Source organism: Apodemus sylvaticus, chromosome 3 (assembly GCF_947179515.1).
Source record: "Apodemus sylvaticus chromosome 3, mApoSyl1.1, whole genome shotgun sequence".
NCBI lineage: Eukaryota > Metazoa > Chordata > Mammalia > Rodentia > Muridae > Apodemus > Apodemus sylvaticus.
The window spans coordinates 73,543,607-73,559,187 of record NC_067474.1 but is presented as its reverse complement, the minus strand read 5'-3'; the positions used below and the strand labels follow the sequence as shown (position 1 = coordinate 73,559,187).

Below are 15,581 nucleotides of genomic sequence, written 5' to 3'. Positions count from 1 at the left end.
CTCTGGCTGTAAAATGTGCGGGATGCAAAGGCTGCCACATTCCCACGTCTGAGACTGTGACCCATCCTCAGTGGCATTCAGAGGTCCCAGCTGTGACTGTCAACAGAATCACACACACACACACACACACACACACAGACAGACAGACAGACACACACACACACAGCCCTTCCCCTTCTGCTTGATTTAACAGAAGCCGTATTCCTATTATTAGCAAATAAAAGACACACTCAGAGTCCAGTGAGAGGAGCCCCTGGAACTGCACCCCCTGCCCTCCCGCCCACCCCACCAACCATCTGTTCCCCAGCTCTGGGGGCTTGATCACCAAGACTTAAAACCACAGAACAGCCTGCTCCTCCCGTTCCTTAGCACCTGGCTGGCCTCCCAGCAGCTTCCTCCAATGGCCCACTGCTACAGGTCCAGGTCGCTGCATCACCCACCTGCTCCTCCAGGGTCATCACCCACGGGTCCCTTCACGGCATTTCACCACAGCATTTCACACTTAGTGCCTGCACATTTACATTTTGGACTTTTTTTTTTTTTTTTTTTTTTTTTTTGCGGTGTTGTGGTGGCGGCAGCTGAGTTTCCTATTTCTGTCCATTAGGAAATCACCTACTTTATATTCTGACTCTAAAATTCGCTCCTTTGGCAGCAGAGACACATCCTCTTAGCTACACGTCACAATAATACAGCAGGTGCTGCCAGGCCCCGACAGCACACCCCGGGTGCTGACCGCTTTGGCACCCCTGGTCTAACTACCCACCCAGCACCTGTGTTTCTCAGCCTGGCTGTTTCCCCAGCTGAACCTGCTCTGTCTCCCCTCTAGGCAGTTTGAAAAATACTGCTAATTAATGCCTAGACTCACCACCCAAACAGCCATCAGTGGCTAATGACAGCCTCTCCCCTTCCCTTGGAGAGGCTGCCAATGTGAGATAAAGGTCCAGCTATGCTCAGAGAGACTTTGCTCAGGATCACACTCTGCCCGGCTAGCTGTGCAGCACCTGTTTCACTTCTGAAATGTTCTTTATTTATAGACAGGTTTCACTTTATGCTAGCCTGGATTCACGATGTAGACCAGACTGAGACTAACTCAGCCTCCAAATGCTTTTCTGCACAGATGGACGGATGGACAGACTCTCAAGTGCATGCTTTCACTTGGAGGGCAAAAGAGGGCGTCAGATCCCCGAAACTGAAATCATAGACCATGGTGAGCTGCAGTGTGGCTTCTCAGAACCAGCCCTGGGTCTTCTGCAAGAGCAGCAAATGTCCCTAACTGCGGCGCACTTTCTGTAGCCAGAGTCCAGGCGTCTTAGGAGGGGTGGTTCCCTTGGCTTTGCGTGGAATGTGTTTGAAGAAGAGGGATCTCTGCGGCACCTGCTAACTCCATCTTTTAATTCTTTAGAAATCTCCACACTATTTGCTTCCTTTTCCTTCCTTTCCTTTTAAGTTCCAGCACAATTTGATTACAAGTTTAAAAGAAAAACCTCCAGAAGAGACAAGCTCGGCGGAGACTCAGCGGAGCTGCTGGGAGGAGGAGAATGGAGCAGGGAAAGAAAGAAGAAAGATGTCCTTCCTTTTCCCCAGCCTGGAGGTCTGACACCGGGCGGGGAAGGGTGCCCGAGGGAAAACCTAAGACGCCCAAGGTACCGGAACAGCATAGTTAGCTTTGGGCCAGCATCTGGAAGGAGAAAGAAAAGAGAAAATTGTGCTGTGTGACCCAGGCCTCACCGAGGAGGGCAGGCCCAGCCGAAACACATGGCCTCTCGTAGGGATTCCCACCGTCCTGTTTCCTGTGGTGGCTTTGCTGATCTCCACTGACTGCAGACACCCACCACGTGGTCTGTCCTACTCTCCCGCCCTTCCGTCTGAGTCAGTCAGGACAGATGCTGGTTCTCCACCCTCATGTCCCTTCACTCCCTTCATGTGTGTCCCCCTCTGTGGTACCAGGGAGAAAAACTGGGCCTACCATGCTAGTGCTGGGCCCCTGAGCTGCAGCTCCAACGTCTCTACCCGCCTCTACTTATATAATATTGCTTATTTGTGACAAGGTATCATATAACCCAGGCTAGCCTCAAACTCTGTATATCTGAGGCTGCCTTTAACTTCTAATCTGCCTGACTCTACCTCCAGAGTGCTTGGATTACAGGGGTATATCACCACACATGGCTTATAGGGTGCTGGGGCTTGAACCCAGGGCTTCCTGCTTGTTAGGTAAACATTCTACCTACTGAACTACATCCTCAGCCCCATCTGCTTTATGTAACGAGGCCCAGCTCAATAGCTGCCCCATTTCACTGTTTCCTTGCTTTTTGCTCACATCTTTCCCCAAAGTCCAGAGAACAGAGGCAGCGGGAGCATCATCCCAGGCACAGCTCACAGGTGCTGGGTGTCTGTTTCCACAGTAGGCCCTCGTATGCCCCTGCAGATGACCGAAGGCTTCTGCCTGCCCCTCACATTCTTGCCCTTCCTCTACCTACCCTCTCTACTGATGACCTCAACCACACCCGAGGACAGACCTCTCTAAGTTTCACAATCTGAACAGGTAGCCCTCCTTTCTTGTTTTAGTAGGAGCTGATACAGCCAATCCTAGATATAGTCCACTCTTGGAGAGACTCTTCCTCACTGAGTCTTTCTCACCTATGGTGTAAATATGATCTGGGTCTCCACGACCTCCAAAGTTCAAGTGTTGAGAGAACTTGGTGTCCAGATTGGTAGTCCTGCAGGATGACTAGATGTAAGAGCTAAGTGACTGCGGAAGACTCCTCCCTTTAGAAAAGACTATGGAGTCCCTGTTTGTGCTTCCTGGGTCCTGCACAGTAAGCTGACAGAGGCGGGTGTTGTACTCTTGAATTGTGTGCATGTGTGTGTGGCATTGATTCCCCCAGAGCTTTTGTCTATGCATGTATGCAATCTACCACTGGGCTACACTCCGAGCTCAAATCTTTTCTGATAAAACACACTGTCTCTGGGGAACTTCATTGTAGTAAACAAAGCTGGCAGCAGACACTCCGAACTGCCTCGTTTCCATCCACATCTGAACATGCTCAAACTTAAGAGTCAAGAAAATATTTCCATGGCAGTCTTTCTGTCCACCTCATACTTAGTGCATAGGTGAATACATATATGTGTGCACTTTTTGTTACTGTGCTTTGCAAACAGACGTATAAGGAAGGCATACTGCTGCCCTCTTACCTGTAACCTCTGGCTTACTCCCGGCCTCCTGTTATCTGGTTTCTGGCTTTACTGTCCAGGGTCCTCCATGACTTCCTTATTGCTAAATCCAGTAAATGCTCCCCAGCCCTTATCTCATCTGGCACCGCAGGCCCCACCTGACCCTCCGAGGACCCTGTGCTCTAAGTCCTTGATCAGCTTCCTGGGTCAGTGTGCTCTGAAGCCAGGTGCTTGCTTTGAACCTCAGCTCCACTAATATGGCTTTGACCTTTCCTCGCCTGTAAAAGGGGTCACAGAGAGACTTCCAGCCTGGGGTTAAAGTGAGCTCAAGAGAATTCACGGTATGGAAAGGTAGCTTTTCATAATCCTTGATATGTTCCTCCATCTTTTCTTTCTCCATTTTTGTATATTCATCTGTTGTGGCCCAATTGGAACAAAAATCATGAAGGCGCTTCAATCTGAGGGACTTGAAGTACAGGGAATCAGTTGCCTAGGTGATGAGAAACCTGAGGAGCCAAACGGGCATGATGATGTCATCAAGAGCAGTAGCAGACGCTCCCATAGTCCTCAGGGCTGGGGGGTCAGTGAAGAAGTTGACCATAGCAGAGTCCAGTCACTTCTGTGGGCTCTAGCTGAGCAACAGGGCTGTTCTCTCAGGATAGGGAGGCAGAGGCATGGGAGAGCTCTATATACCAACCTAATCCACAAAGTGACTCCTAGGACTACATACACAGTGAGCCCCAACTCAAAATAAAATAAAATAAAGTCAGAGGTAAGTAAACTAGAAGAGAAAGTGAAGGCAAGACCTTTTGAATTCTGGAGCCAGCTTGGTCAGCACCTAGCATAACTTCCTGGTTCTAGAAGCCAGTTTCCTTCTGTTAATACTGCTTTACATAAAACTGAAAAAGATCAGCTGAAAATAAGCAGTGAAGCTGGGCTGTGGCGGTGCATGGCCTTTAACCCCAGCACTCAAGAAGCAGAGACAGAAAGCTCTCTGAAGCTAGCCTGGTCTACAGAGTGAGCTCCAGGATAGCCAGGGCTAATACGTGTGTGTGTGTGTGTGTGTGTGTGTGTTTAGTAAAAATCTTGGGAGTATTCAAAGGTATTTGCGCTTGACTGCAAGTGGGCTGAGGTGGCAGGGCTGTGTGCTCCTCTGGTCCTTGAGGCTTAAGGAGGCTTCTGGGAGTCAAGTGGGGGTGTGAAGACAGCACCATCTGAAGAAGTGGCTTAGGCAAAGTTCCTAAGGTGGGAGGTGGGGAAGGACTGGGCTGGCAGTAAATGACTGAGAGTCTGAAGCAAGCACATGGATTTGAGCATCTTAAGGTGGAGGACGGCCAGAGAGGGCACAGGTAGGAGAGGCCTGAGGCCCTCTCAGTGCACTGATACACGTTAGCTGTTCTCCCTTCCTTCCTTCTCCCTTCCTTCCTTCCCTCCTTTCTGTTTTGCTCTGCTTTGCTCAAGTAGACAGTTCCAGTGCTACAGGGTTACTGAGTGAGGTTCCTGAGTACTTGCACTCAGTGGTTGGGATAGGAAGTCTGGTAACAGAAGTTCAGCTATGAGGGGCTGTGGCAGAGACTGGAGCTGCTGCTGGGGAGGAAGGACTGGCAAGGATTCAGCTGACTCTAGTTGGTGAAGCCGGGACTGGCCTCCTGGCCCAAGGGACTGGAAACCATTCCCGGAGGAGGAGGCCTCAGCTGAGAAGCAAGGGTGTTAGCAACGTGCTCAGAAGACCAGAATGTGGTGGTAACGAGTTAATTCAGGACAGAGTGTGTCCAAAGCCCACCATTGAAAACCTGCTCAAATGAATGCTGCCCTGGGAAACTCTTCATTCAAATGAGCGATCACTGTGGATCTGAACAGGCTGAGTTCAGGATGAATGAACGGGACTGCGGGATGAAGAAGCTGAGCTTAAAACTTAGACTAAGTGTTTCCGGGAGTTCTAGGTTAGCTCGGGCTACACAGCAAGTAGCAAACCAGCTAAGGCTGCATAGCAAGAAAAAAAGAACACAGAGCTTAGACACGGAGGGTGTTTGTCACCAGTAAAGGGAGGGCAGGACACCACAGTAGCCTGGGAATTGAGAGCTGTGGGGAGGTCAGATGCTCCGTGACAGACAAGAGCTTCTCAGAGCATAAGGAGTACCCAGACATCAGCTTGGCCAAGGAACTCCTGCGATCTGTGAACACTCGATAGGCTCTGAGTGCTGTCTTTTGACCACCTGAGCAGCCAATGAAACTCGGTGTCATTTGTATGCATTCTCCTGCATGTGCAGAGGGCCGGGCGGGGGAGCCAGGGCTATGAGGGAAGAAGGTCTCAGGAGTTCAGTTTGAGAACTGACAGCCCAGAAAGCATGCGGCCGGCCCATTGGTGTAGGCTCTGTGCTGGATGCTGCGGCTGCAGGTGAAGGTAAACAGGGGTCTGCCTGTTAAGTGTTTGCTGTCCGGTGAGAGACACGCCAACAGATGGTTACAGTGGGTGTGATGAGTACTTAATTCTGTGGCCTGGACAAAGTTAATGTTAGAATGCCTCCATTTCGCCAACTAAATTTTGGTTATGTTATATAAGAATGCTCTTGCACTTAACGTCATTGTTGTTAGTGTGTGTGAATGCCCGTGTGTGCTCCACGCCACATGTGTGGAGGTCAGAGGACAGGCAGCTTTCAGGAGCAGTTTCTCGCCTTCCATTGCTTCTGCCACTCTTTGCACTCCTGACGAGCTGAGTCCCCAGCTTCCAGGCGATTCTCCTGTCTTCTCTGCCTCCCCGCCTGCTGTAGGGCTGCTGGGACTACAGACACCTCACCCCAGTCGTCTCGCTTTAAACGGGGTGCTCAGCATTCCCTAAGACACTGTCGGCCGCTACAGCTTGATCGTCCCTAACCTGAAGCTATGAAAGTCTAAATTAAAAGTGATGGGAAATGATCCCAAACCTGAAAAGTTAGCCACTACAATTTGTAAGATTTCAAGACAAAGCCAGGCACGGTGACACATACCTCTGATGCCATCATCACTAAAAACTGAATCAGATATGGTATCAATGACTTTCATACCAGCACTTGGGAGATAAGCAGTAGATCTTGGTGAGTTTGAGGCCAGCCTGGTCTACGTAGCAAATTCCAGGACAGTCAGGGTTATATAGTGAACACCTGTCACCACCGCTCCCCCCCCCCACCAAAAAGAAGAAAGAAGAAAGAAACATTAAAAAAAGATTCCTGTACTCACTCACCGTCTCCCTCTTCGCTGCAGCACCGTTCACTACAGGCACAACACCGCCTCAGTCTAAGTTAGTCCGCTTTGCTGTGACAGACGTTCTAGTACACGAATGTACCCCAACTTGATTGTTGTGTGTTTACCTAACACATAACTGAACTGGCATTATCTCAAAGCTAGTGATCCAAGCGTAACTGGGAATGGGGGGGATCTCACTGGCCAGCCATTCTAGCTAAACCAGTTAAGTCCAGGATCATAAGGTAAATAATAGGAAAATAAGAGATGAAATAATAATTAAAAATTGTTAAGAGACATGAGAGATAGCTCAGTGGTTAAAAGTACTGGCTGCTCTTCCAGAGGACCCAGGGTTCAATTTCCAGCACCCACATGACAGACCACAACCATCTGTAAGTGCAGTCTCAGGGCTAACAATACCCTCCGCTGATGTCCTTGGGTACCAGGCACACACGAAACGCAGAAATACAAGCAGGAAAAAAAAATACATAAAAAAATAAAATAAAATTTCATTATTAAACAAGTAGAGGCCAGGGGTAATGGCACAGGCCTTTAATTCCTGCACTTGATGGGTAGAGGCGGTGGATCTCTGTGAGTTCAAGGCCAGGCTGGTTTACATAGTAAGTTACAGAATAACCAGACCTACCTAGTGAGACCCTGTCTCTTTCTCTCTTTTTTTTCCCTACTTTTCTTTTTCTTCTGGTTTTTCAAGGCAGGGTTTTACTCTGTGTAGCCCTGGCTGTCCTGGGATTAAAGGTGTGTCACCACCATCTGACAAAAACAAAACTAAGGGTTGGAGAGATGGCTCGGCGGTTAAGAGCACTGACAGCTCTTCCAGAGGTCCTGAGTTCAAATCCCAGCAACATACTTACATACTCATATACATAAAATAAATTAATAATTAAAAAATTTATCTTAATACTTCTACATAAAATAATTTTAAAAAAATTATTGCCAGGCGGTGGTGGCGCACGCCTTTAATCCCAGCGCTTGGGAGGCAGAGGCAGGTGGATTTCTGAGTTCAAGGGCTACACAGAGAAACCCTGTATAGAAAAACACCAAAAAAAAAAAAGGTGGAGTGTGGACTAGAGAGAAGATGGATCAGTGGTTAAGAGCACTGACTGCTCTTCCAGGGGTCCTGAGTTCAATTCCCAGCAACCACATGGGGTATCACAACCATCTCTGTAATGGGATCCAATGCCCTCTTCTGGTGTGTCTGAAGATAGCTACAGTGTACTCACATAAATAAAAATAAATAAATTTTTATAAAAAAGAAAAAAAGGAGCCGGGCAGTGGTGGTCTGTAATCCCAGCACTCTGGGAGGCAGAAGCAGGCGGATTTCCGAGTTCGAGGCCAGCCTGGTCTACAGAGTGAGTTCCAGGACAGCCTGGAATATACAGAGAAACCCTGTCTCAAAAAAAACCAAATCCAAAAAACAAAAAACAAACAAACAAACAAACAAAAAAAGGTAGAGTGTTACTGAAGAAGACCAAGGTTAACCACACATACAGATACACACACACACACAGAGAGAGAGACAGACAGACAGACACACACACACAGAGACAGACAGACACACAGACATACACACACACACACACACACCAGATGACAAAGTAGTGGAATATCTCCAATGAATTCTCACTGCTTGCCCAACACACTCTTCTCTGGTACAAGAGAGACTCTGCTTTAACGTTTTCTCCCTTTCTTTCTCTCTCTGTCTCACTGGGAATTCACACACAGGGTCTCGTGCACAGCAGTAAGGGCTCCACTGAGCTCTTCTCCCCTCCCAGTTGACTTTGGAAGTCATTCTCTACCTGGCTGAGCATGGAGGTGCTTCTAAAACAGTAGTAGTGTCCTACGTCTCAGCGTGCAGGGTTAGGAGCATGAATGTTGATCTCATCCTTTCACTGACAAAAGTAATGTCTACCTCTGACATTCCACAGGCACATTTCTAGATACACTTAATTTGTATACTTCGCTTTTAGAAGTCCCTCAAGCGGAAGGTAACTGTATGCTAGCTAGCTCTGCCTGATCAGTCACAAACTCGGGTGTGGGTGTCTGACCCAATTCCAGACAAGACAGAGCTTTGCCGAAACTATCAGGAAGAGGGACCCTTCCTGCCTGTTGCAAGTGACAGCTTCCCAACACCATCAGCACCTATTCTAGCCATACCTAAAGCCAAAAATATCTGGGCCCTTTCAATAGCAAAGCTTTTACATTTTTCTATGGCCAGCTTGCTTTTTTGGTTTTATGCCCTTTTAAAAGAATCATAACTAGGGGCTAACAAGATGGCTCAGCAGGTAAAAAGCACTTGCTCTAGCCAACAACCCGAATTTGATCCTCAGGAGCCCACTTAAGAAAGCCTGGTGTCTTTCACTACCATCCCAGCACTTCCAGATGAGGGGAGGGGAGGTGGAGACAGGAGAATGGCCCCTGAAGTTCACAGCCCAGCCAGCCTGGATTAAGTAGCACCACAGAAACAAGACACCCTGCCTCAAAGAGGCAAGGGAGAAGGGACTCAAAAAGTTGTTCTTTGATCTCACATACACAAGCACAGCCACATACACCAGAGGAAACGAGGCTAATAATAATAGCTAGGCGTGGTTACCACACCCTCAATCCCTAACCCTAGGAGGCAGAGACAGGCAGTTCAAGACCAGCCAGGCAGATCTACATAGCAAGAACCTGTCTCAAAATAAAAAATAAACTGGTGCATGTCCATGTCTGTTTGCAGTTTACATGACCATGTGTGTGCAGTGTGGGCCAGAGGTTAACAACCAGCGGGTGTCCCCAACCACGGCCCCCACCGTGTTTGTTTCTGGCTTCCAGCTCACAGAGATCCACCAGTCTCTGCCTGCAGGGCGCTGGGATTACAGGTGTGCACCAGTCCATCCAGCAAGCTCCAACTTGTTTTTTAAGACAGCCTTTTGCTGAACCTGGAGTTCACCAGCTCAGTTAGACTGGCTGCAAGTCCTAAAGATCCTCCTGTCCTGTTCCCGGAGTCACTGATGGAATGTCCCTGTCCTTGATACGGATGCAGAGACCTGAGTTCAAGTCCTCATGCTTGCTTTGTTGCTGTAGTTCAGGCTGGCCTTGAACTCAGAGGATGACCTTGGACTCAGCTCCAGCCTCCCTCCCTGTGTTACGCAGTGTGGGTCCTGCAGGTGTTTGCCGCCACTGTGCTCTGCTCCGGCTCTGGTGGGAACTGAACTTCCTAGGTCAAGCAAGGCAAGTTCTCGACCACCTGAGCGGCGCGGCCCCACGCTGCCCTTGGAGACACACTTCACTCTTTCTGTTCATCCAGGAAACAGTTCAGGGAGTCGGGCCCTGTTCTAGGAACCAAGGTTATTTACTAAAGCGGCAAAATCCCCGTTCTCAGAATCCGCATGACTATGCAGCAGGTGCTATGGAAGGAAGACAGCAGGGCGGGAAGGGGACTTCAGGACCACTGGCTGTTGGGAACCAGACTTGGGTAGGCCTTCCCGAGAAGGTGAGACTTGAATAGACTTAAGGAAATGAGGGAAGTGGCAAATGTCAGGTGGAGGGCACAATGGAACCATGGCCTGAGGAAGGCAAAGTGAGCGGGGGAATAGCCTGACTATGTGGGCCTGGAAGGACCCTGGAGAACACTGGCCTCCACTCTGATTACCATGGGGATATTCCAAGGTCTTGAGCAGGAAGAGGTCAAGGCTGTACCCCCAGGCTGCTGGCTGAGAATTGGTTATGTGATCTACTATATTAGCTCAATTTATTTAAAATATGTATTTATTATTATTATTGATTGGGGTTTTGGTAGTGGTGGTTTTTTTTAATACAGGCTCTCCTGGCTGTTCAGTCTTGAATTCACGGTATAGCATTGGGTTTAAAGATTAAAGGTTTAGGGGGCTAGAAGAGATGGCTCAGCAGTTAAGAGCACTGGCTGCTCTTCCACAGGACCTGGGTTCAATTCCCAGCACCCACATGGCAGCTCACAACTGTTTGTAACCCCAGATCCAGGGAATCTGACACCCTCACACAGATATACATGCAGGAAAAACTCCAATGCACATAAAGTATGTAATTTTTTAGAAAGTTAAATGTTTAAAGAAAAGCTATGAAAGATGACAGGGGAAGATCTGGATTCCCATACCCAATGACTGAAATGTAGAAGAGACACCTCAGTGGCAGGAAGGGTCAGGAAATAGGTAGTGAAGAGGTGGAGGTGTGTGAAGAAGCTCTAACCAAGGCCTGCAGGCTGAGGGGGATCAAGTATTCTGTTTCAGAAAGAACAACCAGGCAGGAGGCTGGATCACAGAGAAACTGCTCAGGAGATGTGGACAAAAGTAAACCAGCCGAGAAATAGGTCAAGTGGTTTTATTTACCTTTTAGCTGGAGAGTTAAAAATGAAGGGATACAAGGCCTGGTGGGTTTGGATAGCTACAAAAGAATGCACCCCCTCCCCACCAGCCTCAGTAGACAAGAATCCTTCCCACTGGACCATGGCTTAGACGGCGTGAGGAGACGGCGGATGGAAGGAGCATCCACAGCACCTTCCTACGCCATGAGCCAAACAGGCCATTCGGAAGTGTCAGCTACACCGCTGGCAACACCATCTGAAGCCAGAGAAAGCAATTCCCTCCGTGCGATAACCTGACACTGTTTTCAGCCTGCCAGTGCCTTAGTGCCCCTCACCCAGAACCAACCCCAAATCTTTGTCTAGGATCAAACCCCAAAGTCTAAGGAGGCAGGGGGAAAGGCCTCTTCTCACAAGACTTCTCACAGCACCTGACTCTACCTCCCGCCCCCCAAGGGCACTTACACTACCTAAGCAAGGTGATCTTCACTGGGCCAGGGCTCCCCTCAACTGCTCCCCTTTCTGCAGCTTGCTAGCCTCTCTTTACAAATATTTGGAAGGGGTTGGAGAGACAGCTCAGCAGTTTGAGTACTTCCCACCCATCCAGAGGAACTGAGTTCAGCTACCAGCACCCAGGTCAGGAGGCTCACAGAGCCTGTAACTCCAACTCCAGGCAAACCAACACCCTCTTCTGGCCTCTGAGGGACCTGCACACACTCAAACACACATACAAAATAAGTCTCTTTAAAAAAAAAAAAAAAAGTATGAGGATACATGTATGCCAAAATAAGAGAATAACACTAGAAATCAGAGAGAAACTATAATGCTTAGCCTCTAAGGAAAAGTGGCAGGTTGTAAATTGGGCCCTGGAGACTTGTGTCATTTAGAAGCTCGCCACAGTTGTTAGGATATTTATTAAATGTTAAATAATTAATAATAGTGCCTTCAAGACTCTCAAAGAATAGATCCTGTGAGGAAAGCATCCACAATTACTGCCATCCATCCAGATCTTAGTGGGGACAGAGCATTTACCTTCCCAAGAACTTATTAGTAAAATGGCTGCACTTCTGAATTAACTATCCACGACTGGATCACAAGGAAATATTCAAAACAACTATATGTGTGGCAAGGGATATATCCTAGTGGTAGAACACATGCCATGGGTTCAATTCCTAGCAACACACACACACACACACACACAGTGTAGAATAGAAGCCAGGCTCCAATATGGTCACAATGCTCTCCACTTCCTAGGATTCACACCCTCTTCCCACCCTGTGCCCATGTCCCCTCTATAAGCATAGAATACAGCAAAGGTATGTCAATATACAGGGATGGCTGGAGTCTTGGGCCGTCTCGGATCACCTTCACTAGCAGAAAGCAGTTACTATGTTGTGGCCCGTGAAGAACCACATGAGTAAGCCTAGAACTGACGTTAGAGTACTCCCAATTCAGCCTGCAGAGGATGGCAGCATCCTGAAGCTCTGACTCAGAACCACCCAGGTTCCTGACTCATAGCCAGCATTTTCAGGTGCTAAATTCTGAAGTAATTTCTTACACAGCAGTAAGGAAATAATTCAATTTCCTACGGAGAACTGAGATTTAACCTTCGTGCCCATTGTACATCCATTCAAAATCAATTTCTCTGCTAATAAGAAAAAAATTATCATTCAAGCATTCAACGATGACTCTTTGAATGTCAAACATGAGGAAGGGTTTGCAAGCTGCTTATGTGTTCACACAATCTAAAGTCTATAAAAAGCAATGACCACAGAAGTATGGGTGTGAATTCAAGAACATATTCTGAGCTGTTCAATCTATCCATCTCATTAGCTTATGCTTTATCAATCCCTATCACTCCCTGGTCATTCTGAGGGCTCAGGACCAGCAAGGCATACTCTCCCATAGGAAATGTTACCTCCCATATGCCCTCCCACCTAAGAGAAGAAGAAAAGTTAAGTCTCCCGATTCCATTAATTCCATTAATACTAGGGAAAGGAAGAATTCATTTACTATTTTAGGAGGAGGAAGAAACCCTGATCTCAAGTGCTAAGAACAATTGGAATGTCTGCAACTCATGACTAAGTGGCAGCAGGAGCGCAGATACAATCGCTGCTCAAAATCCTGGTCACAGCTGAAATGGCGATGGGGGCGGGGGTGGGGGGTGGGTAGACGCTGTCTCTTCTTCCTCTCACTGGACTTTGCTGTCTCTCAAAGCAGCAGGAGAGTAGTATATAGCTCAACCACCAAGAACCTCCCTCTGCACAAAGAAGGTCAAAGGGCGAGATTGCTTTCTGTCAACCACAAAACCAGCCACTGCCAAACCTAATCAATGTGGTCCGCTATAGGAGGTGAATGAAGCCGAGACAGAAAACCAGAGACTCACCTCCAGCGGCTGCTGAGGTCGGAGTCAGGTGACTCCTGGGGCAAACAGCAAACCTAAACAAAGATCACTCCCCACATGACCGACTGGGTAAAAGAAGAGCAAGGCTGCTCAGACCCACCCCGGAAAGCCATTAGCCATTAACTCTTGCTTTTTTGCAGTCCGGAGAAACAGGAGGCGCCAACAAGTTATTCCTATTCTGCAGTTCCTCTTCAAGGAATGCACCTAGAGGGGTGAGGGACCTCCTTCCCGGGACACAGAGGCGAAGTACCGCAGCACACGCCCCGGGTCCCCACATGCTTGCTGCAACCCGAACCCCTCCCCACCAGCTGTCACCGGCCACTCGGGGCCACTATCAGCCGGGGAAACACATGCCCTCTGGCCGCTCAGCCTGCAGCTGCGACCCCGCGGGGGCAGTGAGGGGACATCCTTTAGCCAAGGGCTGTTGGGGCCAAAACAAGCCTAACCTCTGGGAAAGGGGCGCCAGGATGCGCGCGGCCCAGTGTCAGGGGTGGTCCTGGATCCATCCTCCTCTCCCGCTCCGCCCCAGGAGTCCCCCAGCCCCGAGCGCCCCACCTTGTCACCGAAGCTGCGGGCCATCAGTAGGTCCGGGCTGGGCGTGCTGTCGCCTCCTACGGCCTCCTCGCTGCTGGAGCCGGCTAGCGGGTGCGGCATATCGCGCAAGGACTGGGGCCCCGTGGACGGCAGGGCCTTGGGGGGCCCGCCCGCCATGGCGCGCAGCGCTCGGGACCCGCCGCCGCTTACTCCCGCAGCTCTCGGCCCCACTCGGCCCAAGGCCCAGCACTAGTCAGTGGGGGCCGCCTCTGCCTGATGCTTCTCCTGCGTGTGAGGCTGAGCTTTCCCGAGCGATACGCCGCAGCTCGGTGGGCTAAGCCCCGCCGATCCCCAGCACCTCCGGCCCTGCGCCCTGCTTGCAGCGCCACGCCGCCCACGGCTCGCTGCCCCGCCCCCGCGGAGCCTCAGCCCGCCGGGAGGGAGGGCGGGACGCGGGGTGGGGCGGGGCTTGAGAGAGGAGGTCCATCCCGCCCACCTCCCGGCAGGAAGTGCACCCACTGGCAGCTTCGCTGGGAGCCTCAGAAGGCATCCGTCCTTCTGAGTTACGGTCTTTCAGCCACACTGCAAACGCAGAAAGAAATAAAAATGTGGATCATATCTTAGTAACGTAAAAGGTTACGTGGCTCAGAGGAACTAGAGAACATCGAATAGAAAAACTGGAAGGACATTTAAAGAAGTAGAGTGGTATGTCTTCAAATCCACACTGAAGTCCCCATACCGACTGGCTTCTGCAGCCAAGCTGGGTTTATGCGAGGCGAAACCTCAGAAGCGTGAGCATCCGTAAATAGCGTGTGCTACAAATGATTTATGGTCCTTACGTGCACACTTAGCCATCCAGTCTTCGGCAAGAACCGTGAGATTCTAGCTGTTTTTCATTGCATTGATGGTTCCTATACTGGCCTCAGGCCGAGCTGAATTCTCCCGAGCTTTTATTTGCCGCTATGGTGGAGATAAGCACAGCTTTACTTCCAGATCTTTAAAGTATATATTTGTCCCTTTTTTCACTTACCTGTCACTGGCGCTTCTGTCTCGAAGACCAACTTAGAGGGTTGGTCATCTGCCAATATAGCAAACTCTGCATGTAGCTCATTGTGAAGAAACACATTTTTTCCAATCCTTGAACTTCTTAGGTTTGTCCAGTTTGCCTATTAAAAAATGGTGACAGGTTTTAACATTGGGATTCACAAAGGGCTCTATCTGTCACACTTTCTCTAGAAACAAAATGTGTAGAATGCAGAATTGAAACCAACCCAAAATAACTACCAGAGTCTCATTTAACTTTGGTGGCCCCCTTCTGACATAGTCCAAAGACTTAAGCCCTTACTACAGTAGCTATTGTCTTTTATCTCCTTCAGAGCAGTCTACCTTGGTTAGGAAAATATTGAAAGGACACTAAACGGCAATTTTAAATGTTGTATCTGTCTCATGGGAATGCTAGGATCTGATCCTCTGAGTTGAGCAAAAGTGTCACTTCATTTATACTTAGGAGCTGCCTAAAACTATTACATACCCTATTATCTTCATTAAAACAGACAATACAAATATATCTAGGAATGACTGATCTATAGATATTTGACAGAACTTCTTGAATATTACTATTTATTTAAACAATTAGGCCACCTCAACATAATGGTGTTCTTAAGATTTTTACAGAAGTGGGGCTGAAGAGATGGCTCAGTGGTATTGACTGCTCTTATAGAGGTCCTGAGTTCAAGTCCTAGCAACCATACAGTCGCTCACAACCATCTGTAATGGCATCTGATGCCCTCTTCTGGTGTGTTTGCAGACAGCTACAGTGTACTTATATAAATAAAATCTTTAAAACAAACAAACAAAAAGTCCCACTGCTCTTATAGAGGACCTAGATTTGACAATGAGGGTGAAAGAACCAACTCC

The 15,581-nt window shown here is 48.8% G+C and overlaps 1 protein-coding gene across 1 annotated transcript in view; it reads right to left on the bottom strand.

The window, feature by feature from the left end:
- The window catches only part of Snx30 (sorting nexin family member 30), a 99,881-nt gene extending 85,808 nt beyond the window's left edge, over positions 1 to 14,073 (bottom strand). Inside the window, exon 1 of the mRNA XM_052176574.1 lies at positions 13,686 to 14,073. Coding sequence (XP_052032534.1) covers positions 13,686 to 13,841 — 156 coding nt within the window. The 5' untranslated portion in view covers positions 13,842 to 14,073. The remainder of the gene's footprint in view (positions 1 to 13,685) is intronic.
- Positions 14,074 to 15,581: the final 1,508 nt, after the last annotated feature.